Source organism: Electrophorus electricus, chromosome 11 (assembly GCF_013358815.1).
Source record: "Electrophorus electricus isolate fEleEle1 chromosome 11, fEleEle1.pri, whole genome shotgun sequence".
NCBI lineage: Eukaryota > Metazoa > Chordata > Actinopteri > Gymnotiformes > Gymnotidae > Electrophorus > Electrophorus electricus.
In genome coordinates, this window is record NC_049545.1 from 9926738 (window position 1) to 9951356 (window position 24619).

Here is a 24619-nt window from a genome sequence, read left to right on the forward strand (position 1 = left end):
ATTTATCGCAAGTCACATCATAGCATTGCAGAGCTATAGCTTTCCATCCTGGCCAGCTCCAGTACATCCACTCCCAAGAGATGGGCCCCTCCTGTCCTTGTGAGGTCTCCCCTTCATGTGAGCCCTCCATGCTCTGTCTCTCTTTGAAGCAGTCAGCCAGCACAGTAACAGCAATTTTACTGTTTTACTGTTTTTGGTTATTCTACCCACATGTGATCTCTGATTCTATAGCCAAACAAGAGCCAGTTATGCTCTTAGTGTTGGATATTAGCTATTATTAATTGATTATTAATCACATTTTGACTATTCATTAAAGGCTTGGACTTTATTAAATCACCTAATCACGCTCTACTCTCCCATGTCTGGAGAAAGCAAATGTTGAATGACGTATTTTGTATCTCAATTTTTACTAATTTCTAGTTTCTAAATGTGCTGTGTATGTTTTTAAGAAAGCAGAGTGGACCCTATCCATGTAGCAAACCATACTGGACCCCAGTTCTCCAGATGCGCACACCTGCTATAGTCTTTAGCGACATATGTTCTGACTGTTGCTTAGAAGTGTTTTTCTCTCTCTATAAATTCCAAGTCAGTAAATTGAGATTTGTGATGAATTTTCCATCCAGCAGGTTTTCATTTGGTCAGGGCGCACACCTTCTCAGACACTGAACCATTTTTGGTTTTGAACCATGGTAATGATTTGTATTGCTCAAAATGAAGAAAATATTTATGTATCATTGCAAAAGACCGGCTCTTTGTCTCATCCAGGTGGTGTATATGTGATGTCTAATGTAGGCCTGTTTGTAGATAGGCTACAGCCATACAAATCTTGATACACGGTTGTTAAAAAGCGGCCTGCTGATGTTGCTTTTGATCAGTGTATGAACTGGTTGACTGGAACTACCTGCGCATTTTACGGTTTTAATACAGACATGCCAGTCAATCAGAATCGAATATTCGGCCGACCATTCAAAGAATGCTGAGATACTTCAGTGAATGGCCGCTAGATGGAGCCAGTAGTCTATTATATCAAGGGAGCTACACAGGCATTTGTTTGTTTGGGTCATTATAAGTGATTTTCACTCTTAGTTACGGTACTGGATAATCGCATTGTTTCGAGGATTCAAGTAATTTTGTAAATTATGTCAAATGTAACACTGCTAACCAGTAAAAGTAAACATTTTATTAATAGTTATTTGCGGGCGTGGTTAAAAGTACCAGCTCACAGTTTCATTATACTTGTTTGCAGAAATAGAAAATGAAACTTTAGTAAGGCATCTGGCACTTTGTGTAGTCATTCACTTGTGAATTCTACAGACGTCACGAGATACGCTTGGAAGTTTCAGGAGTTAATAAATGAAAAGAAGGTACGTGTTTTCCTATTGAAATATATGATAGCCGATGTTTAACATACTTTACAATACGAACATAGGCTATACTTCACTTCTTAGAATGTCTATATTTTTGTGTCTAAAATACCACCCATGCTGAAAATCACCCATGCTGAAAAATGGTGATTTTGATTTAACTGATGTAATAAACCAATAAGATACAATGCAGATAAATGATACTGTTTACTTATTATTATTTACTTTTATTTCAACATGTCAATGCAATACAAAACTATATCACCAAAGTGACAGAATGAAGCATAACTTAAAATGCAAACTTTCCTGCTTAATAAACAATAAGGCACCTCATTACCTTACCACCAGATACAGTGTAACTCTAGGCTATGATTAATTACAGTGTATTTAAAAATCTCCCATATCTTTCATTATGTAAGTGCAGAATATAAATGTCTTGTTACACATTTTAATTGGTTCACTACACTGTAAATAATGGCATAGTTACAATACATTGGCATAAATAAACTAATGCACATAATTTATTAAATATCGAAACCTTTAGGCAATAGGAACAGGAAAATAATGCTTGAGGAACTTAAGAAATTGGATTGCCACTTCACATGGGACTTACAGAAGGAGGATGCTGATCTTAATTTGTTGGAGATCAAATTCACTGAGAGTCTTTCAGTCCAATCTACAGACAGAGGGAATTTCAGACAAAGAGGCTTAAATTTTTTGGCCTACATTAAACACTTGAAGGGATTAAATGACAAGGCACTTGAGTGTTTGGAAAGAGCAAAGGAAGCATGCAATGATCATTTCCCATGTGTTGTTACATATGGAAATTTTGCCTGGGTGCACCATCATATGGCTAATGATGTTATAGCCAAAGTTTATGTTGAGAAATTGGCAGAAATTCTTGGAGCGTTTCCTACTCCACCAGCTAAATTGCTCAATGAAGTCCAGAGTGAAAAGGCATGGTCTTTCCTGCGATTCTCCAAAAAGTACTACTGCAGAGCCAAGGAGAGCTTTCAGAAGGCCTTACAGAATGAACCAGAAGACAGAGAGTGGAACACTGGCTACGCCTTCTCCCTGTTCCATCTGGAAGGCCTGGAGGTCAGGGAGGACAAGCGCGTACCTTTCGAGCAGTCTTCTGCGGTGATCGAGCTGAAGAGAGCCCTGACCCTGGACCCAGACAATGCCATGATCCATGTCTACCTGGGGCTGAAGTGCCACAAAAACAGGAGGAACGCAGAGGCCTGGGGACACATGAGGAAGGCGTTATGCATGGCTCCAAATGATCTGAGTGTCAACCTGCATGTCGCTAAATTCATGAAGAAAGAACAGTGCTATGACATGGCATTGGAAGTGCTGCATAAGATTCTGGAGAAAGCCCCGGACTCGTCTCGTGTACATCATGAGATTGCCAACAATTACCGCTGGAAAGCCTGGCAGTTAGGAGACATCCACAACCCGGAGATTCTGAGCCTCTGCATCCACCATTCAGAAAAGGGCGCCCGCCTCAATCCCAGCTTTATCTATCCACAGATTGAGTTAGCGCTTAGGTATGCTGAAATTAAGGACTATGCTAAAGCCAAGCAGAAGTTCAAGGAGTTGTTTGAGCTCACAAACCTGCAACCGGCTGATCTCCAAGCCTGGCATCGTCTGTATGGAGACTTCAACTTGTACCGCCTGGGTTCAGAGGCAACTGCAGTCAACCATTACAAAGAGGGCATGGTACTGCAAAATATATCCACTGAATGGAGGATGTGCAGAAACAGACTCTACAAAATTCTTCGCAATAACAGAAAAGATGTGTATCAGATTCAAGAGTTCATTAATTCCTTTGCTAAGAAATAAACTGCCTTTGGTCTCCAAAAGAATCATGGGTAAATTTTAATAATACTGACAACTGTGAATTATCCTTAATGGTCAGGCATAAGAAATATTAGAACAAAAATATTCCTAATACTTTTTCTTCCAACAGAAAAGCCTTACATCTTTGAAATAGCCATACATATAGAAAAAAATATTAGAAATAGTTTAACATAGCTTCCATTATATCAAGCACAGATATAGCAATTTGCATTTTAAAATGTGTAGTAAGTTAACTTATCTTTTACTTTGAGATGCTTTTAACATTTACTTTTTTAAAAATATACAATTTTACAGTGCATGCAATGACTTACATTGATTTATATTAGAAATAATTATTTTATATTAAGAACTTTCAAGTGGAGCGCAGGAGTTTCAAATGACTCGCTATTATGTGGCGTGTTGTTTTTGGATTCAACCCAGATTTTCACTGATTGTTCAGCGTGACTGAAAGTGCAGATTTCACCTATTTCTATCTGCAGCACAAACGTATACAAAATAATGATTTTGGCGAGTCAAAATGTGCATTATAAAACCTAAAGGGACATGAAGAAACAATGTACAACACCCTGCTGTAGGTCGATTTAAATGTACCTTTCTCCATTAAAAATAAGATAGATAGGCCCAGTTTATTGTTACAGTAGGCAATTTATGGTGGCGAGGAAATGGCTTAGCAGTTTATCATTATTAAATATAATGATACAACGACCATCGTCAGATTAGCAGAGAATTTATATGTACTAGTTTACTCAAAGTTAATTTGGAACAATAAAGCAGCGTTGGGGGATTCTTAGGACGTCACACTCGCAGCATAACAGTTCACCGAGTGCGCGTGTTGCTGAACAGCTGATTCTGTGCGCCATGGACAGTTCCATTCTGCAACCCTAGCATCCAACGCAGTATATAAACCCCCTATACTACGGCACAGCAGAAGCACCATCAGTCTCGCAATGGAGCGTTTGCTGAAGTCACCCGGCAGGAGACATGAAGAACGGCATCAAACGCGCACATCATCCCAGGTGATGTCAAGGGCTAGCTTTAGCCCTTGTTTAGCAACCTCGCTGAGCATAGGAAATGGAACCGTAAGAACAGAATTTGGGTCAGCTGGGAAATCAGTCGACAGCTTTGACTTCTCGCATCAGTTTTCAGGTGAAATGCCTTTGAGAAAAATGAATGAGAAAGAATTACTCCACGGCCTGAACGACCGCTTCGCTAGATTTATCGAAAGGGTTCATCAACTAGAAAACCAAAACAGAGCGCTTGAGAGGGAAATAGAAGACATTAAATCAAAAGCAAAATCGTCCGCCTCTCTGTCCAAGGAGTACGAACCTGAGTTGAAAGAATTAAGGAGACAATTGCAAGAAATATCTGTGCAAAAACGTCAGATTGAGATAAATCAGCAGAATTTGGAGGATGAGTTTAATACTTTGAGGGAGAAATACGAACAAGAAGCGCGCGGCAGATCTGGGGCTGAAGAAAGCATTACAGTATTGAAGAAATATATCAGTGACGCATATTTGGCAAAACAAGAGATGAATATAAAATCGAAAGCTCTTGAAGATGAGATTAATTTCCTCAAGAAAAACCACGAGATTGAAGTGGTAGAGATTATGGCCCAAATCCAGGAAAGACAAGTAACAACAGAAGTAAGTGGCTTGGGTGGAAGCGATATCACCGCAGCATTGAGAGACATCAGGATGCAACTTGAAGGTCACGCGGTCTGTGATATCCGATACGCAGATGAACGCTTCCGCACACAGGTAGCCAAACTGACCAAAGCTGCCGAGGTCAACAGAGAAGCACTGATAGCCACTAAAGCGGAAATGACAGAATACAGGCGGCAGCTACAGTCCAAGAACCTCGAGTTTGACTCTGTGAAAGGAACCAGAGAAGCACTGGAAAGACAAATATATGACGTAGAGCAACGTCACAACGCTGGAATCCATCAGTATCAGGTGAGTGACCATCCAGACCTTTTCTGAACTCTAAAGCCTGACACACATTTCAGTAGTCTACAGTATTACGATTTGTATTACGATTTGTTACTGTGTGATTTCCAGACATATTACTCTTAATTACCTAGACCAAATAATCTTTGTTTATATGCTCAGTGAAAAATAATACCAGTCAATAGATATCTGACAGTAAGTGATTATTAGGCATTAATATGTCCTTTGGATGTTTATTGACAGGACACCATCAGAGAACTGGAACATGAGTTGAAAAATGCCAAATATGACATGGGCAGCCATGTGCAGGAGTACCAGGACCTGCTCAATGTGAAAATGGCCTTGGATGCTGAAATATATTCATACAGGTAAAAGTCTCAATCAAATATCATCAGGTATCTCACCAAATATAAAATAAGCACTTTTTATAAGGCTATAAGAAGTATTTCTTTAATACTTTTAATTCAAATTATTCCAAATATTCATTCAAATTTTTATCTGTAATGTTTATACTTTGTATTGACTATTATAAGTGTCTTTTGGTCCTTTAAAAGCACTATATAAATACAATGTTTTGTTATTATTATTATTATACTTTTCTCCTACAGAAAACTTTTGGAAGGTGAAGAATCAAGGTATTCCACTCTCTCTGATGCACATATTTCAGCACCATATGTTTATAGGCAGTCGCCTGTCTATACTCTCCCTTGTGTCACAAGGCAGGGGGCAGTGACTCGGAAAGCAGAGCCACAGTACAAGTTTGTTGAGGAGATCATTACAGAGACAACCAGGGAAGATGTAGAGATATCAGACATGGGGTCTGATGATGCTGGTGGGGAGGGAAAGGGAGAGCAGCCAGAGAAGGTCAAAAGTGAAGAAGAGGAGGCATGTAAGATAGCACAGAGTCAAACTGCCTCTGAGACACTGGAGTCCCAAGAATCAGTTGCAGTGGATGACAAAGGCAGCCCCAAAGTAGATGAAGATGGAGGAAAACCAGCAGAGAAAGGAGAGAAATCATCAGAGAAGCCTGTTGATGTTTCTATCCCTAACAATGAAGCAAACGCTGATACTAACCCAACACAAAGCCAAATAACCACATCTAAACTCACTGAAGAGAAGGAGGATAAAGATTCCAGCAAGGCTGCTGACATGGAGTCCACAAGCCAGGAGGCTGAAACAAGGGCACCACAAGCAGATATAGCTGGTGATGAAAAGATGGTCCATGATATTGAACAACAGAAACAAGAAGGAGCAGAAGAGATATGTAGAGATAACATAAAGCAACCCAAGCTAACGGAAGAGGAAGCCTTGCGGGAGACTGTGACAAAGTCTAAAGAAAAGACAAATAATCTTATTCCACCACCACTGAAATACCCCAAGCCAAGTGAAAAGGCAACAGAGAAAATCTTGCAGAAATCTGAGGACAAAAAGGTGACAGAAGAGACACCACATGCAGTTGAGGCTCAAAATGTTGCAATGGCAAAACCAACAAAGAAAGACATGGAAAACAGCAAGATGCAATTCACAGAGGCCAGTGCTCGTACTGCTGACCCGCAGCCAGCGTTTCCGAAAGCTGAGGTAGGACAGATGATCGCTTCAAAAAGGGCAAGCGAAATAGAACCACACAGCAGTGCAGAAACTTCGAAAGCTGACCCACACGATTTGCAAATGATAGAAAGAGCAAAAGACAAAGTGGAGGAGGTGCAAAAAGACCTGGAGGCAAAAAAGCGGGTAGATGGAGTAAAGAAAGAAGTACCACTAAAAGCTAAAGAAAAGGAAAGACAATCTGAAGAGCAGGCAGAGAAGAAAGTGGACAGCAAACCAGCTGCTGAGACAGCACCTGCGGAGGAAGAAATTGGAGAAAGTGTCAGGTCAAGAGAGGACCAAAAAATGCAGGCTGATGCCTCTAAACCCATTGCCAAAGAAAAAGAAGTTGAGATGTCTGAGGGAAAGCAAAATAGCGCAAAAGACATGACAGACAGTGCAAAAGAAGACAAAGAGGAAGGTGCCAAGTTAAAGGGAGCAGAAAAAGTGCTTGATCAAACGCCAAAGGAAGAAGAGAAAAAAGTTGCGATGGTGGAGACCAGATCAGAGCAGCCATCTCACAAACATACAGATGATGATAATGGTGTTAAAACAGTTCACAAAGAAACTCTTAAACTATCTGAAAACCAGACAGAGAATGTTGAGAAGAAAGAACCCCCTAAAGCTGCAGAAAAGGAAACAAAATCTAGTGAAGACATGGATAAAAAAGAGACCAAAGAGAGCCAACTGGACACTTCTGAGGAAACTAAAGAGGCAGATATAGCTGAGACTAAAGGTCAAGAAATGCACAGCAAAACATCCAAGGACAGTCTGCGTGAGCAAACGGCTCCAAAGGTTTCACTAGAAAAAGAGCAACGGAAAGATGACACAAAAAATGACAAAGACTTGCATGAAGGCAGGGACACAAAAACAGAGAAATCAGACAAGACAGAGAGTGGAATAGAGGCTGAAGGCCCAAAAGTGCACAGCACAAAACCTGAAGGTCCTAAAACAGACAGTGCATCAAAAGATTGCAAAAAGCTTGATCAAAGTCTAGAGTCTGCTCCAAAAAAGTCATCTGAGAAAGGGCAAGATGAAGACAAAGCAAGGGTTCCTGACAAGCAGGGTGACCCCAAGCAGAACAAAGACGTGCCAGAGGTAACTGAAAATGGAATAACTTCTTAAGAGACTCAAATTGTGGAAACACTTTTTGAGATATGTTAACCTGAACAGGCTTTGAGATGCAGACTGGAATTTAAATGTCAGTTCAAATAATGAAGATGTATATGGCATTAAAAGCTTTCAAACAATGCATGACCAGATTTCAGGTGACCAAATAACAAATAGTTGCAGTGACAGCCTAAAGGCTATGTCTAATGACCATGACTAATGAATGCATGTGTATTGACATCTAGGTGTTGAAGCTAATGAACCTAATGAGTATAAGAAAAAAATATATAAAGAATGTTTAATGATCAAATTAAATATTTTTGCTATACTGGTAGCTCTATTTAGATAAATGTGTACATTAAAAGAATGCTACATGTTGTAGGAATAAATATTTCAGCATATCAATGTTTGTGAATGAGTCATTCTTTTATTATACATTAATACACATTTTTCTGGCATTGCTAGTCTTCCACTTTTAATAATGTTCATTTTTAATATGTAAATGATACATAGCAGAGCACCACAAATTGATGTGCATGAACAAAAAAAAGATGTAATGCTGACTATGGCACATGTTTACAGAAGGATATCTGGACCTTCTCTCCGTACTATAACAAAAGCCTTTAACTATAAAGACCAAGTACAGAGCAATCCCAGTTTATTAGGCCCAACAGCTGTACCTAAGGGTTACCAATCTTTTTTCAGTCAATTCTATGAACTCAAAAGTTATCTAATGTAACATCTTGTTCTCATTACAGTGGACTCGTTCATAAATTTCTTTAAAAAGTGAGGGGGGGGGGGGAAATATCAGGCAATTTCTGGGTGTTTGGTATTTTTCCTCTTTAAATACCCATGAAAATGTTTGTCTGCATAAACAGCATTTACAAGTTAATTTATAATACATTAAAAGCTTCCAAGTAACAAAGACCCTTTAGTCAATAAATAAATAAATTATAGGACAGCCTATTAGATGCAGCTTCAGAGAACTGCATAAAGTCATAATTTAAAGTACATTGATTTGTGGTTGATTTACTGAGTTGACTTTTCTCTGCTAAATCTCCACTCTCCAGTACCGGATCCATGTATTAGTAGATTTTTAAATTTCACTCACTAATATGGTTTACTTTCAAATGATATCCGTTTTCCTTGTCTTAAGGTTTGCTTAGAATTATACTATTCAGTCAAAATGAAACCTTTGTGGAGTTCAAAGACTTTATTGAAAAGTTTACACATACACATAAAGGACCTCTATGGTTTTGTGACAGCATAACCTCAGCAAGTCAGGGTCTTCATGGTGACACTGAAAGCTTCAGGTACTGAACTTAAATACCACATCCATTTTGACACTGTCAAACCTCACCTAGTTGTCTGGGCTAAAAACAACAACAACAACAACAACAAAAAAAAACAGCCATACTCTGACAATTGTATTGTCATTATATTCATTCACCCAGTTAGGCCACCCAAAAACTACCAAGTTTAAGGGCAGACTTCAAGTACAACTACATTTCAAATTCTAATGGCTGACAAAGCAAAACAAAAACAAAAAAAACATTAGGATAGTTTAAATACGTCCTTCCTTGTATGGAAAAATGCATAACAGTATTTAAATATTAGCAGATATAACAACAACAAGGTTATACCTGCTAATATGATGATACAAGTTGTTTCATAGGTTGTGTTCATATGACTAAGGAATATCAGATGGTACAAAAGGGTGAAATTAGAGACAGAGTCACATCCCCCCCCCAAAGACCACCACTGTCTTACTGAAGAGGTAATGCAGCACATAGGCTCACAATGCCCAATACCGCAAGTGGAGGATTTCATTGCTGCAGCAGTGCTGGATTCAGAGAAACAAATTCATTTGCATCAGACCCAATGGGTCTTTAAGGGAACTGCAACAATCCAGAAATGTTCACCATGACTGAAAACAGGAGAACAAATACCACTGAAATGGTTAATAAAAAAAATGATTGTTTTTGTTGTAGCCTTTGAACATATTCTATCCCATCCAGAATTCCCCTGCTGGTTAAGTTGGAGACAGATTTAAGGCCAGATTCCTCTGATATTCCCTCATCCCTGACGCAAGTGAGTGAAGGCCTTCAGGCCTCCAGTTCCAGCCCCAAGCCCAGCTTGTGACCTCCAGTATTGATGTTCTTTCCATCAACCAGGGCAGACAGGGTCAGCTTCACACCTGCACCAAACCACCAGAGTACCATTACACAGGGCCAGCAAATAGATTGAGGACTTCAAAATAGTGTGAATTAAAAAAAATTATATATATATATATATATTTGTTTGTTTTTTAATGCTCAGTAGATATGCCACAGTTGTATGGCATATGAAAGTGGTTTCTGCACAAATGGACCAACTAGAAAGCCACAATATCTCCAGCCAGGATGTGTCCTTTGCAGATAGCTCACTGGGAATGGGTTCACTTCAGTGCATGTGTGGCAATCCCTCATGTATTTGTATATTTACACACTATTATGAGAGAGCGAGAGAGAGAGAGGGGTGTGTGTGTCTGTCTATCTATCAGGTATAAGGCCTGAGAGATGTGTGAGACCAAAGTGAAAGAAGCATCACCACACAGGAGCCCTTGTTGATTGCAACAGAACACTGTCTTATGTTTATATTAATATTTCTACAAAATACCATAATAATGTGCACAAGCAGAACATATATGCATTAACTCTTTGATTGCACCAATACTACAGCTGACTAACAGAATAATCAATATCATACCTTTTCTCAGGGTCTGTGTATAGCCAACACCAATAAGACTAGTATTGTTCACTTTGGCCTGCATAAAGGAGAAAAAAGAAAAAAAGAAGTCAATAACAATTATACAAATTATTCAGATCAGCAATACTGCCAGAAACTATACTACCTACTGAAATGCCTACTGAACCAGTCTCAGCCTTTCCCATAAATTTAATCCCCGTGTATGTTTATAAATCAGGGAAGAAAAACCTACATCACAGCTTCTCAAAGTCTATGACATTGTACTTCGGAAAAGACAAATCTGGTCAACAGACTTAGACATGGTTTAGAACTCAGCCAATTTTTTTATAATATTGTACAGAAGTGTGCTTCCAAAACAAAGAGTACAATACCTCTCTAAGATCACACATTTGCAGCTCATCAACTAATTCTAGTGCAATATTAAGATATATATATATATATATATATATATATATATATATAAAAAAATAATTTATATATGGCAAAACTGTTGAAAATACACTGCCAAAGCTTTTATTACCCGAAACCCACAGCTTTGCCTAAATGCAGATCTTCTGTTTAGAAGTATTTAGTAACAATTGAATGGTTAAAAACACATTTGTAGCAGAAATCTGAATAGATACATCATAATACTAATGGTGTGGTTAAAAGATTAGTTCATTTGGAAAGAGGTGTGACTTTCTTTGACTTCAGGTCAGAACAACAATGTACAATATACCCATCACAAAATGTGTAAAACGTTTAGAGTACTCAGTAAACCTGCTAACTGTTTAGCAAGCTATCCCCTTTCAGTGAAATCACTGGTTATACACTACATGGTCTTATTACGCACACACTGCACTGGCTGCCCCCGGTGTGAAACGCTCATGCACTCACACTGATGGAGGTGTCCTTGTCCAGCTGGTACTTGGCAGCGATGCCAAAGCGGGTACTGTTGCTGCCAGCCGTCCAGGCAAGGTTCACGGCTGTCTCCAGGTTGTCACTCACTTTCTGGTAGAGGGAACCACCAAACTCGGAGCCATCATTACTGCAGTAAGCGAAATAAAAAGCCTTTAAAAAAGCACAGTAACTGGACATCAATAATATTCCCCAGGTAGGTCTGATGAATATTAAAACTAATTAACATTAACAAACTGGCACTTCACTAACCTAGAAAAACACTGGACAGTACCTGTAATGAAATTTAATTTAGCACATTTCTACTTATTGTATGTCTAACATTTTAGCTACAATTGTGACATCAACCACTGCTCATTTCCCAAACAAATGGTGCTCAAAGAAATGTGAATTTGTAAAACCTATTGTTATATTAGGCTCAGGATGTCTGCTGTCAGGATGTCTGCCCTATTGTTATTTTGCATCCACTGACAGTTCCACCCACCTTTCAGCAGGAGAATGAGACACCCTGTCAGACAATTCAACATAACCTGTTAAACAGCCAACATTGGCTGGTGCCCTCGATTCACCCCCGAACCCTAATATCACCATTTAAGACTCACACCAAACTGTAATCAACAGGGGACATAACTCTATGAGCCTGACAAGTTGCTGATGTGCTGCCCTTTGGAAAATGTATGAGTCATTTGCATTTACAGCAATTTCCTGAGGAAATGTTTTGGGGGCATTCGCGATCTACCTCCACTAAAGCTAACTATGTGGCTGTGTACTTACACATTGGTGTGCAGCTGGAAGTCACCCGTCTTGTAACCTACAGCAAAATTATTCTGGCTCATCTTTGACTTGGCCGTGTCAAAGGTCATCTGGTAGCCAGCGAGCCACCCCTCATAACCGACCACAGCGGCACCATGGATAGTCGGGCCAGCAAAGTCGAAGTCAACATCACAGCCCAAGTTGACGTATTCCCGCTTGTAGGCTGTCTTAACTTTTCCACTCTTCTTGCTGTAAAATAAATAAATAAATAAATTCCATATTGGTTGGGCATTCTATGATGTTGGAATTATTTCAAGGACAATTTCATCTCATCAATTAATTTACTATCATTGAGATAAATCATTAGTAAAACTTCAAAGTTAATTAATAAAACGAAGCCACTCATAGAACGTCAATATTTTCAACACATTCAAACAATAAGTCGGCTGAGTCTGAGCTAGCTGCAACATAACTTATAGTGTCTGAAAACTGTTACAGCCCAAACAACGGTCCTGAAGGAACCAGCTAAATTCCTGCAAAGTCAGAGGTGCTGGAGAGGACTCACTGATCCAAGTGCATCATATGTCTACTCTGAAGATTTCACCTAACTCACTAGAACCAGTCTGAATTTTAAAAAAAAAAAAGTCTGATTATTATGCTTTTGGAGGGAGTAATGGTGCTACTTCCCACTTTGTCTGCACTATAAATCAGATCTTGCATTTGGCAGTGGTCAGCACAAAGTTGGCTCCTTAAATAGGCTGTTCCCACTCATCACCGTTTTAAAATATTCAAAAAGTCACAAAATGCTGCCTTTGCATTTATCATATTTCCACACTGTTTCACATACAATGGCCCAGGCCCTACAATAGGATTCAAAAAGCAAAAAAAAGCAAAAGTGTTTATGCAGAAATACACCAACCTCCAGACCCATTTATTAATACATGTACAGATGTTAATTTATACAATACACATAAATGTCCCTACGCCACTGCTATAAAATGTCAAGGCCCGGACAAACAGCTGTACCTCACAGAATGCAAGGTCAATGTGATGGTCATATGAGAACACAGACTCAGTCATTTGGCCCAAGCTATACCAGACACTGCTCATTCATCCATCTTTCTGACATGATTTATAAAGCCCAGACAGCCATGACAGTTGGGTTGCACCAGACCCCACACTGGCCTCTGTTACTGTCAGTGAGCCAACATCCATGAACCATAAAAACAAACACACTGTGCTACCCAAACACATGACAATTTACTACTTTCTCAATACGGTATCCAGTTAGAGTCAATGCTAAATCACCACAGCCCAAATAAAAAGCTTCTACATGTCCAGGTTCTGCTGACACTCCTCCATCAGCCTTATAAGCAACCTTCAGACAACTAGGATTACAAGTAAGGACAGAGCTTACCCTGTGTTTGGTGAGAAGGTGGTATCAAAGTGAGTTCAGCCCCTTGCAATCTAAAGCAAGAAGAAATGGTATAAGAACATGGGGGCAGGGTGGGGGTTCTCATCTGAACTACATTAAACCCATCTATTCTCCATGTTTGGCCAGACCTGGTCTTCAACAGTGATCTCTGTGCCCAGGGTGTTGTCAGTATTCCACTTCTCTGTAAAGGTCAAGCCATACTCAGGCCTCTTGTATTTGGTTTCTAGACTGCCCACAACTTTGCTGGTGTCAGTGTTGGAGGAGCCAGAGGTCTTGAACTCCTGCCAAGGGGTGTGAAAGAACAATATCACACATTGTAAGCACGTGTACACCAGCTGTTTCACAACACTGCTACATGCACGGAGTTGCTCAATGCATTACATACAGTACGCAATTCTCTCACAAAACAAGCATCATATTAGTGCCTCTGCAATTAAATTGAAAGACTTGATTTTTTTTATACAAAATACAAATTATACAAACTAATACAAAATAAGGGAAAAAAAATCTAGCATGCAAGGCTCTTAGTCCAAAAGTGCATGTACAAATATGTAAAACAATTTGTTTGGAAGTGTGTCTTGTATAAGGAACATTTAGTAATATGCATGTCCAGTAAAAATGAGGTGATAATCATCTTACTTTAATGTTACAAGATTAACATTAATTTGCTGAGTAGCTGCTATACAGAGCACTTACCACTCCACTGCTTGATTTGGTTTTGACATCAAGCTTCACTAGACCAAAGCCTATTAGAAAACAAAGCTAATTACAACATACAACCATACCCACTTCACAACTAGAAATATTCATATGTATGACTGACTTTTTTTAACAGACATTACCATATCCCTTGTTGAAGATGTCCTTCGCAGATTTTCCGAGATCGGCATAGGCTGGGGGTACTGCCATTCTTTCTGTAAAAGTGCACAGAAACAGCAAAAGAAGTAAAATAAAATTTAAAAAATGAAGTTCAAGGCAGTTGAAAGACCATGTAGCAGACAACAGAGACACGCCCTTTGGCAACTGACCGTCTTAAAATGAATTTCTTTATATGAGCAAGGGTGTGTCTGATGACTCTGGGTATCTAATCAAGATTGTGCCAGGTTTTGTCTCACTGTGCTATCTGTCTAGCTTGTGTGTTTCACACAAGAATGTGAGCTATCCAACCTGACAAAATACCACACCTTTATGAGTAACCAGGAGGAGGAAATGACCATGTTCAAGTACACTTATGTGCACTAACTGACTTCTTTATAATCTATTATAATGGGAGCCAGCACACTGCATTTCCATGATGACATTAAGAGTCCTGACATCCAAGCTGTCCAGAATTATTTTGAAAGCAATTGCACTGAATTGCTAGCTGCTTAAACTGATCTCAAAACACATCTCAGTGCCCCAGTATAGGTATAGCTTAGGTTCAGTGCCAGCACTACTGCCCAGCATGTCCTTGCAATTTATGCTGGTGTGTATGCAAGAGAAAGTGGTTGAATTCCTGGACTCTGAAACATGCCCATACATTCCGTGTCAAAAAGGTAATAAATCAAATGTCTGAGCTTAACATTTGTTTGTTCAGTCAATTAAGAAATTATTTCTGGAGGGGATCACCTCACTCATAAAATGCTTAAAATTGTCAATTTATTTTGTGCTTAAATCATAGAAGCACTGAAAGTAAAATAAAACACATAGCAAGCATTAAGGACAAAATACTGGCAAGGTTAAAATTGGAGGCCATCTTGACCGGACAGCCCCTATGGAAGAAACATGGGTGTTCACACAGATATGATCTCCCTCAATAACGCAGGTATGGATAACATTTTCCAAGTGGTACGGAACGGATCTGACTGTAGGCGCCAATCTTTAATACATTTACACGCTAACGTATCTTGCATGGCAGAGTGGGTACGTACCTAACTAACTAGCTAGATAAATCTCTTAAGAACAGCATGCCAGAAATTACTTATAGCTAAACAGTGAGCTAGCCACCAAGTTTTAGACCTAGAAATAAAGCTGCGGAACGTAATTACGTGTAAAGCATTACTTATGCAACATCTGTTAAAGGGTTAAGCAAGTTAGAATTGTGTAATATTGTGCATGCTTCCTCTGCAACCGAGTACTGTGGGTTAAGTTAGCTAGCCAAGTATTAGCTGAGTAGCTAGCTAGGTATGCTAGCCACTTCACCTCTGTTGTTACATTCACTTAGCTGTTACCATAAGATAGCACGTCTGTCATTGACAAGAATAAACCCAGGAGCTCTACTCGTATCGTCCGACTAATAACGCTGACTCTAGCTATATTCATGTTATTCATATACTAGCTCCATCAGTCACTTATTATGCAATTTGCGTGCCTTTCCAGCAATAGCAGCGGCAGGCCATACCAACCCACTTGTCATTTAGCTATCTAGCTTGGTTAGCCAGCTAACATTAGCTCCTCGTAGCTAGAATGAGCTAGCAAAGTGTAAAGCGTCCCTACACAAGATCCGAAAAATGGCACTTGAAAATGTGATTTATTAGTTCTTTCGTATGACTTACCAGTTAGCAGACAGCTTTAGCGATTAACCCAAGTAAGTTCAATCAACTTGTCACCAACGCACAATTGCTACAATGAACTACACCGACTGGAGGGCGAACTGAAGGAGACTGTAATGCAATGATATCCACACCTTTCACACCCCATATCCGAAACCTATAGGACCCTTTCTGTCAGCCATAGCATATCTGCCTGCTTTTAAATAAAACAAATAAAAATCAGGTTATGTATTTAATACATTTCGTGTTGATTATTGCCCATTTTCATTACAGTAATTTGGACTCATATATTCACATTTATTCTTATATTTTAGGAATTCAAATGTTACAACTTTATTTATTTTCTGACAAACAGAAAGGCATGAGAGCCGCAACCGTAGTTCTATTGTGTAAACCGTTGGTAGCTTTCAATGTAAAAGTCTCAATGCAATCAAGGGGCGTTTTGGGTAAGCATTTGTAAAACTCAGAAATATTCCTGAGAAAATACCCCCCCCATCAATAAATAGAAAAGAAAACTTGAAAAAATAATAAAACGTTTTTAATAACAATGAATGTGAATGACAGCATAGAATATATATTCCCCGCCTATATATAATTGGTTGGTTGATTTGTTTTTAATTTTTAATGTTTTGGGGGTGGGGGGGGGGGGGGGGAGCTTGGTTATGTATTTGATTTTTTTTTTTATTATTTATTTTTCTGTCCTCTGTCCTCTGTTTTGCCACTGGAGGTCAGTATGTGACAGTTAGTTATAACACCAAATCTTGCGACTGATGTAGCACATGGCCTTAGGGAGCTTACAAATTCACTCAGCTGTCAACATTACACTAGGAGGACATTTTACAAATGTTTTGTCAGTATTGGGGCATTGTCAATCTGTGCATCTTATCATGTTCAGAACAATGATATGTAATGCTGTATTATGTCACAGGCTACTTCCTGAAATTCTTGTCAAATATGATCCTGGACATCATGAATTTCATTAACTGTATTATATACTTCATAAGCTGCATACAATACAACTAACTGTAATACTCATTATTCATTATAATCAGGTGCTAACCTGATTTCATTTTGTGTCAGTTAACATAATGGTTACATTTTCAGCATTTGGCAGATGCTGTTTTCATATCAATTATCAATATGGCTGAGAATAACTTTAAGACCTTGGTGGTGTTAGTATACTGCTCAACTTGCTCCTCCAAGTGAGCTATAGGAACATTGGTTGCTGCTATAGTGCTTCTTATGATAGTCATTTTACAACAACAAAATTAAGAGGTCAGACTGTTTTGTTTGGATTTGACTGGATTTAAAACATACTACAGGTAAGATTTGTAGTTACCTTAACAGATCTTTCATTTGAGGATTTGTACTTTATTACTTTATTGTCTTTGTATGAAAAGATGAAACCTTGAGGACTGGCATGGCAGTTTCTTCAGTCCACTGAGGTCTGAGCACTGGGCTTCACATACAACCTTTCCTTACAGAAGAATAATTAGAACTATGAAAAGGAATGTCAGAGCCAAGTGCCTCTGCACACATTGAAAGCACTGAGCTGTAATGCTCAAAGTGAATCTCATCTCATCATCTCATTCAGGTGCTTTTTACATATTCTGGGCAAAGCTCCAGGCTTGCAATCTTAGTGATGTTGTGAACAGGTTGTAATGAGGCATAAAAACAAACAGCTTTGCAATGATTCCTGTTGGATGGATGTGATCTGGACTGGCATGCTGTGTTTACTACTAAGTGACAACAGCAGGTTAAATAGACTAAGCAAATGATGCCCACAGCTGGGGCTGTTCACCTCATTTGAGTAAGTACCATCATTATCCTGGATAAAGGTTCCCAAAAGCCTCATACCACAACAATCTTTGTAATAAAAAGTGGTCAATGCCTTGACTGCTTGTTCTTATGTCTTAACACTACAGTATTTATAAGGATGCTCTCGTTTCTTAATGGCCTTATTACTTCTGCCATTCACCTCATTTGATGTTGATAGCATACTGTTTGAAAACTGCTTTTATAATGAATTTTGAGGCATAATGGTTAAGTGATAACAGTGACAGTGTCACTTTCCTGGGATGCCTGCCTGGGATTTAAGGCTTTTCACAAAACCTTTTGTTTGGACCACTAACCCAGAAAGTGAGCATTTTTCCGTTCAGGGGCCTGTAGTTTGCTTTTTCAGTTTTGCTGTACTGTATGTGTCTTTTGGGTTAGTCAAAGTTAATTAGGTGTGAAGCAGGCATTTGAAGCAGGGCAAGCCTTCTGCTGTGCCTGGCACAAACTCACTTGTAGTGAAGCTTTGCTACAGTGATGCCTTTTAAGTCAGCTCCAGTCCTAAACATAAAACATGTCTTATGTTATGAGGCCCTGATTTTTTTTTATTTCAAGGTGTGCAGAGTTTTGGACTTACAATCAAACAAAAGATACCCATTTTCATGATTCATAATCATTCATCCTATACTTACAAATTTGTATTTCTATAGAATTCATGATTTTATTAAAGTGTTAAGTTATTACCACCATCACAATCTACTGCTAAGTTAACAATTGAGCACCAAAGTAATTGTTATCATCCTACAAATAACAGTGACTAATATTATAAACACTTCAGAATCCTCCAGGAGGTTACACAGACCTGGGATCCTCCACTATTCTCCTACAGATGAGACAAAACATAAGCTATGCTCACCAAAAGTGAGATAAGTGATCAGTCGTACTACATGGAAATGTATTAATACAGCCACTAAAATAACCAGCAAGAAAATAACTGGGGTTTATGCTTCTGACCAGCAGAAGAGCCAAAGGTAACTAAATGAAAGCAGATGCACCAAAAGAAAGTCATTATTAGTACTGGTATTGCTGGATTGTTACAGTTATGCATTTTCTCACTGGGTGATCTTATTATAGTACTCAAACTCCTTTTGGAAGAACTCAAGTGGACAACAGCCATTTTGTTCAAAGTTTTATTTTATTGCTCCATCTTATCTCCCCTTTAAAACACGACACAACAGTCACTTACATCTCAATTGAGAAACTTAAAGTTAATCTCCTAAAAGTGTGATAATACTGAGAAAAAAAAATTATAAAGATACATAAAATACAAAACTATACATGTAAATAACAGTTTTTGTTTTTTTTCAGTTTCATAAAACCATATTTAGCTACTGAGAAATCCACAACAATGTAAAATGCTGATCTAGTGCCACTGCTTCTGTTCTGACAGTGTTTATGAAAGACCTTGGTGACACATAGGCTTTGATGCCATAAGGAAATTTAATGATATTCCAAGAAACAATGGTAATATGTCTAGCAATAACTGCTGATATAACAGGAGCACAGCTTGTGGTAGAATCAACAAAAGTCATATTTGCAAGAATGTATAGGTTTACTTCATTTTATTTGGTTGTTTTCAGTCTATATATTTTGCTCAAATACAGAAAAATCAAACAAATCAAAACACACTTTCATTAAAAACTTTTTTCTTTTTCTTTTTTTTTTTTTTTACAAAAATTACATTTACTATTCAAAGAAAATGGAATAAGATGGAGGGGCAAACAAACAAACAAAAAACAGTTGCATCGACCATGTTCAAGTCGATTCAGTAGTAATGCACTGCAGTTTTGAATATGCTTCCTAAACACAACTGAGTCATCTGGGCGTAGGTTAATGAAGACGGATTAGTCCAATGATCGTCAGAACTCAAATGCAAGCAACCTGAAGCATGGTACTGCAAAGAGGTGAGAGGCAAACAGTACTATTGCTGTACTTTAAAAAAAAAGATCAGAACTGGACAAACACGACGCAGTGCAGCAATACAGAAATGGATATTCCCCACAAGGCAAAGTGCACAGCAGATTTACAACAGAGAAGTTTTCCAAATCATACCTTGTCCAAACACTTGCTAAAATCTCACAGTTTGAAGTTGATTATGCCTATGCTCAGAGGCCCCATGCTGCAGTAGAGTTACAGGAGCCAGCTCCTACTGATCTCTAAGGTCATCAAAAGTATAGGTACACTAGTTTCAAACCTGTGCAATAAAATCTAGGAAAAAAGTGTAAAAGGGCACCAGGTTACAGCTATGAAAAATTGAGGTCAGTGGCGTGGGCAAGCAGGTAAAGGGCATAACCGCATTCTTCGGTTAGCCAGGCTCAACACAGTAGATGGTAAAGTTGTGTCCACGCAACAGTACCTAATTTTTTTCCACACAAAAGAAATCCATTTAGATGCAAGTACTGATGATGCTACCTATGCAATATCAACCCTGTGAACATGTAGTGTTATTTGCATAAAATAGGAAATGATCTTCATGATGTGCCAAGACACTTAGTAAATACAGCAAAATAAGAAAGCATTGTGAAACATGTAAAAATGTGGTGAGGACAGCAATAATCGCCCTACAAGTAAATTTGTAATTGCACTTTTCCTTTTGGCCGGTGTGGTCATGGTATATTATAACTGGGAAAAAAAATAAAAAATTATAATCTGACTAGTGTCACTAGATGGCAGAAGTATACTTTCAGACCCTGTTTTCCAGTTAACCCACCCACACTGTTTAAAAACTTACAATCATCATATTGTTTTGAGATAAATGAGATGTATAATGTCTAAACCACTTTCTTCATGTGGACATGGTCAAGTCAAGAGTTTTCAGGACAATATCCCAGGGTACACTACCCCCTGGCAGAATGGCATATCATGATCTTTACAAAATAGCACGTCTCGAGAGCAGAACTGAAAAGCCTCAGGAAATGGGGAACCCTTTCTGATCTCATGCAAACAAGTTAACAAAACATGTTCATTTGCACATCTGATTAATTTAACATCATTTTGAGTTCTGACACCGAAGTCATGACCTTATTCTTGCCTGGCAATGTTCTCAATACTGCCTCAGGATACTGAATTTTAGAAATAAAATTATGTACTAATGGTGCATGAGGAAACAGAGTAACAGAAGAAATAAAGGATAAAACAAAGTTGAAAAATAAAATTTGTTATGCCAAGCAATTATGCCACATGCAAAGGCATACAGTACAACAATTTGGGTCAGATGAATCTGAATACAAAATGTTAATCTGAAAAATCTAACTGAAGCCTTTAAATAAACATTGGTTAGGATTACAAAAATAACATTCTCCTCACCCCCCCCCCCAAGGAAAAATTTCACTCTTCGGGACAGTGATCAAAATAAAAACTGAATATAAATTTATTTCAAGCATAGAAAACATGATTCATTCAGAAAGGTTGTGGGATGCTACAAGGAATCACCCATCTGAGAATAATGTGATGTCACCAATAAAGAATGTTTTTTATTAAGGAGTCCACATTATAAAGCCCTCTGAAGGTGTATTTAGGGGTTGACTTACTAAAGTCTTAAGCCTGTGCAAAGTTTTTAGCATATACAAAAACAGTAGCATAGCTAGTGACTGGTCAATGTGTTCTTTATGGACCAGTCACAAGTTAGAACATGTCAATGTATCTGCTAGTGCTAAGACTTCTGAATCTAGCCCTTGGTAAGAATAATTTGATTTGCTTTGATTCAGTATCCCCCACAGAATAAATTACACATAGAATAAAATAAATGAAAAAAAGAGCTAATTAACACATATGACAAATATTTTCCTTTTTGTCCTGAAAGATGGCATGATTATATCTCTAAAAGTTGTCCAGTCCCTCAAAAGTCCAAACAATTTTTCTTGTCTAAAGGGTGAGTGGGGAATACAAATGCTGTCATATAAAATGTGAGATAAGCTCTCAAAAGTTCAAGCTTTTTATATATATCATCACACAACAAATGTCCTCAATAGTAAAACACAAGAGCATCAGAACAGGGAACTGAAAAGTGCTTTGAATGCATTGTTAAGAACTCCCTATTAGAAGAGATGCATACACACACCCAAACGCGGGCAGGGCGGATGCACACACAGCTCGAGTGGTGGCCTTCACACCTCCTACAACAGCATTACTACAATGGCAGTAGTTGGATCTGATGCACACCGATTTATAATGGTTAGCCGACAACTTACAGGAACAGAACAGACAAACAAAAGAGAAAAAGTAACACCAAAAGAACAGAAGGAGTTCTGTCTTAGACACTCCGCCCAGTGCTCTGTAGTGCCACTGGTGGCCTGGAGAAGGAGCAATTTCTGGTCCCACAGGAAGGGGCTGTGTCCATGCCACTCACACATGCAGTATCTCCATGCCGTAGTCCTCGGTCTCTGTGTACTGGGAAGAGTTTGTGTCTGACTGGGCTTGTGCAAGGACCTCCTTATTTTCCAGGTTGGGCTCCATAAGTACAGGTTTGTCAAAAATGTTCTTTTTATAAGTCTCTGGCCGGTTTTGGACGTATATCACTCTGTTGTAGGCCTTGAGTCTCCTCCACAGCTGAATGTAGACTTTGCATTGTACATACATGAACACGAGTCCACCTGTGAAACCGATGGCCACAACCACAAGCTTGGTCCAGAAAGGCCACTCCAGTATTCCTACAGAAAACAGGAGTGGATCGTTATGGGAATCACATCATAGAATTATAAGAATTATAGAATCTGATTCAAATTCACCTTCCTGGAATATAAATCCTGTTAAATAAAATGTCAAAATTATTACAATTTTAATTTCTATAAACATAAGCAAAAGTTTAAAGATCAATCATATGAAGAAAACTATTTGGCAACAGCACAGAATGATAATTGCCAATAATAATACATAATTTCTGCACACATACCATGTGATTCTGGAAGGTTATTCGCTACAATATTCAATGCACTGCTCTGCTCTAGCTAGGAGCAGACAAAGAAGGTATGACACTGGGAATCACATACACAAGATGAGGACTCCTGATATCACACATACAGCATGTATTTTCTGTCTGACACATCATCCTAGATTCTGTTAGGAATTTAAAAAGCTCCACCTGCTGCCCAGGCATGAGAATGGACTCCTGGTGAAGTGAAGCTTTTATCCTATTAAATAATGTGTTACCTCCAACATAAGTTATGTTGATTAGCCCTGACCATTTACTAAACCCATTCCACCAACATCTCACTGTGTCCACTCTAATATAACATGGTTTTCCATCATTGCATAGACAATCAATTTTCATCAAAGTGAAGAATGTACTATAAAGAGTGATGAAAGTCATTCCAAAGGAGTGAAAAGGCAGGGTAATGGCTTCTTAGAGCACCTTTCACAGAAATACAGTCAATCATGGTCACATTAGTGTGTAGGGAATCTCATCATTCCATAACAGAGTATATCTTAATGGCAAAATAAATCAATTGGGTGGGTACTACCATATGGTAAATCATTATTTTCCATGACCAGTTGACCCACATGGCCTGAATGTGGAATGGAATGCTCTGTTGCCATGGGAGGCACCATAAGTTAGGCTGGGATGTAGTGAACAGAGTGAAGAGTGAGAAATTGCGCAGTCACTTTCTGTGGAGATCTGAACAAGCTCTAAAAAATATATGTTGCCAAAGCCTAATCAGACTTGCAGACTGGTCATTTCTTTCCCCTAGTTGATGGAGACACTTGTCCTGTGCCAGACCAACACTTTCTTCATGTGATCCTTTTAGAACAAGAGAGGTACACATTGTGTGATTCAACAAACATGTCTATTTTTAAATGCTCCCAGAATATAAGAAAACAAAAGTTGTTTTTTTAATGGATGGTTTGAAATTCAGTGAACAGATGTTGTTTTTGCATAACTGGAGACTTACTCGATCTCTAATCATTCACAGCCATACCTCATGAGCCTTAATTCAGTCACATGTGAAATCAATGTTTCCCTGTGGAGGGTATATTCATGCACCAGTTAAAATTGTGCATAAAGAGCGGCTGGTCTGGCTGAAACCATGTTTGCCCATTGTAATCATAGCAATCACCTTCAGGCAGAAATGCACAACATACAAAAGCATTTCAGGTTCTTCCATTTATTCATAGACTGACTGGCAATTAAAGCTCAAATGGCAGATGAAACTCTAGCAATGCAGAGTTCGGGGGGAGCAGAAAGGAGAATCGAACACATGATCAGAGGAGAAGAGGAAATCAGACATCTGAGCAGAAAAAAGGAGGAAAGATTATACATTTGGATATGTGGAGTAAGAACCAGAGTCAGATGTCAGAGGAGAGACACGTCATCGGGTGTTAAAAGAGAAAGTGTTTACCTGGTATTCTCCCGGCTGCATGTTCAAAGAGAGTTTATTACCATTTCACTACGGTCAGGAGGAGGCATGAGCAAGTAGGGAGAATACTGTACTGTATCTTTATTGTACCTTCACTTCATTACATCTTTAAATAGCTGCAGGAGCAATCAGACTACCACAAAACCTACATAAATTGCACATTTAATGCAATGTGATGACTGTCTCTTAAAGGCATTTCACTGGG

General features: G+C 38.7%; 4 protein-coding genes across 4 annotated transcripts in view; 2 read left to right on the top strand and 2 right to left on the bottom strand.

Annotated features, from left to right (window-relative positions):
• Positions 1–1107: 1107 nt before the first annotated feature.
• ifit8 (interferon-induced protein with tetratricopeptide repeats 8) lies at positions 1108–3769 on the top strand. The gene is made up of 2 exons (XM_027025104.2): positions 1108–1364; positions 1909–3769. The coding sequence occupies exon 2, from the start codon at positions 1929–1931 to the stop codon at positions 3204–3206; it is 1278 nt and encodes a 425-aa protein (XP_026880905.2). The 5' UTR covers positions 1108–1364; positions 1909–1928; the 3' UTR covers positions 3207–3769.
• A 146-nt stretch (positions 3770–3915) lies between these two features.
• LOC113586652 (neurofilament medium polypeptide) lies at positions 3916–8255 on the top strand. The gene is made up of 3 exons (XM_027024987.2): positions 3916–5176; positions 5414–5538; positions 5779–8255. Exons 1-3 carry the CDS (start codon positions 4172–4174, stop codon positions 7877–7879), a joined length of 3231 nt encoding a protein of 1076 aa, XP_026880788.2. The 5' UTR covers positions 3916–4171; the 3' UTR covers positions 7880–8255.
• An 807-nt stretch (positions 8256–9062) lies between these two features.
• Positions 9063–16375, bottom strand: vdac2 (voltage-dependent anion channel 2). Its single transcript, XM_027019614.2, is given in 9 exon segments — positions 9063–10061; positions 10613–10670; positions 11489–11639; positions 12284–12511; positions 13680–13729; positions 13826–13978; positions 14394–14443; positions 14540–14611; positions 16232–16375. Coding segments are annotated over 8 exon segments (849 nt in total). The 5' UTR covers positions 14607–14611; positions 16232–16375; the 3' UTR covers positions 9063–9969.
• A 3231-nt stretch (positions 16376–19606) lies between these two features.
• Positions 19607–24619, bottom strand: part of march8 (membrane-associated ring finger (C3HC4) 8) — a 59812-nt gene continuing 54799 nt past the window's right edge. The window contains 1 exon segment of the mRNA XM_035531612.1: positions 19607–22710. Coding sequence (XP_035387505.1) covers positions 22406–22710 — 305 coding nt within the window. The 3' untranslated portion in view covers positions 19607–22405.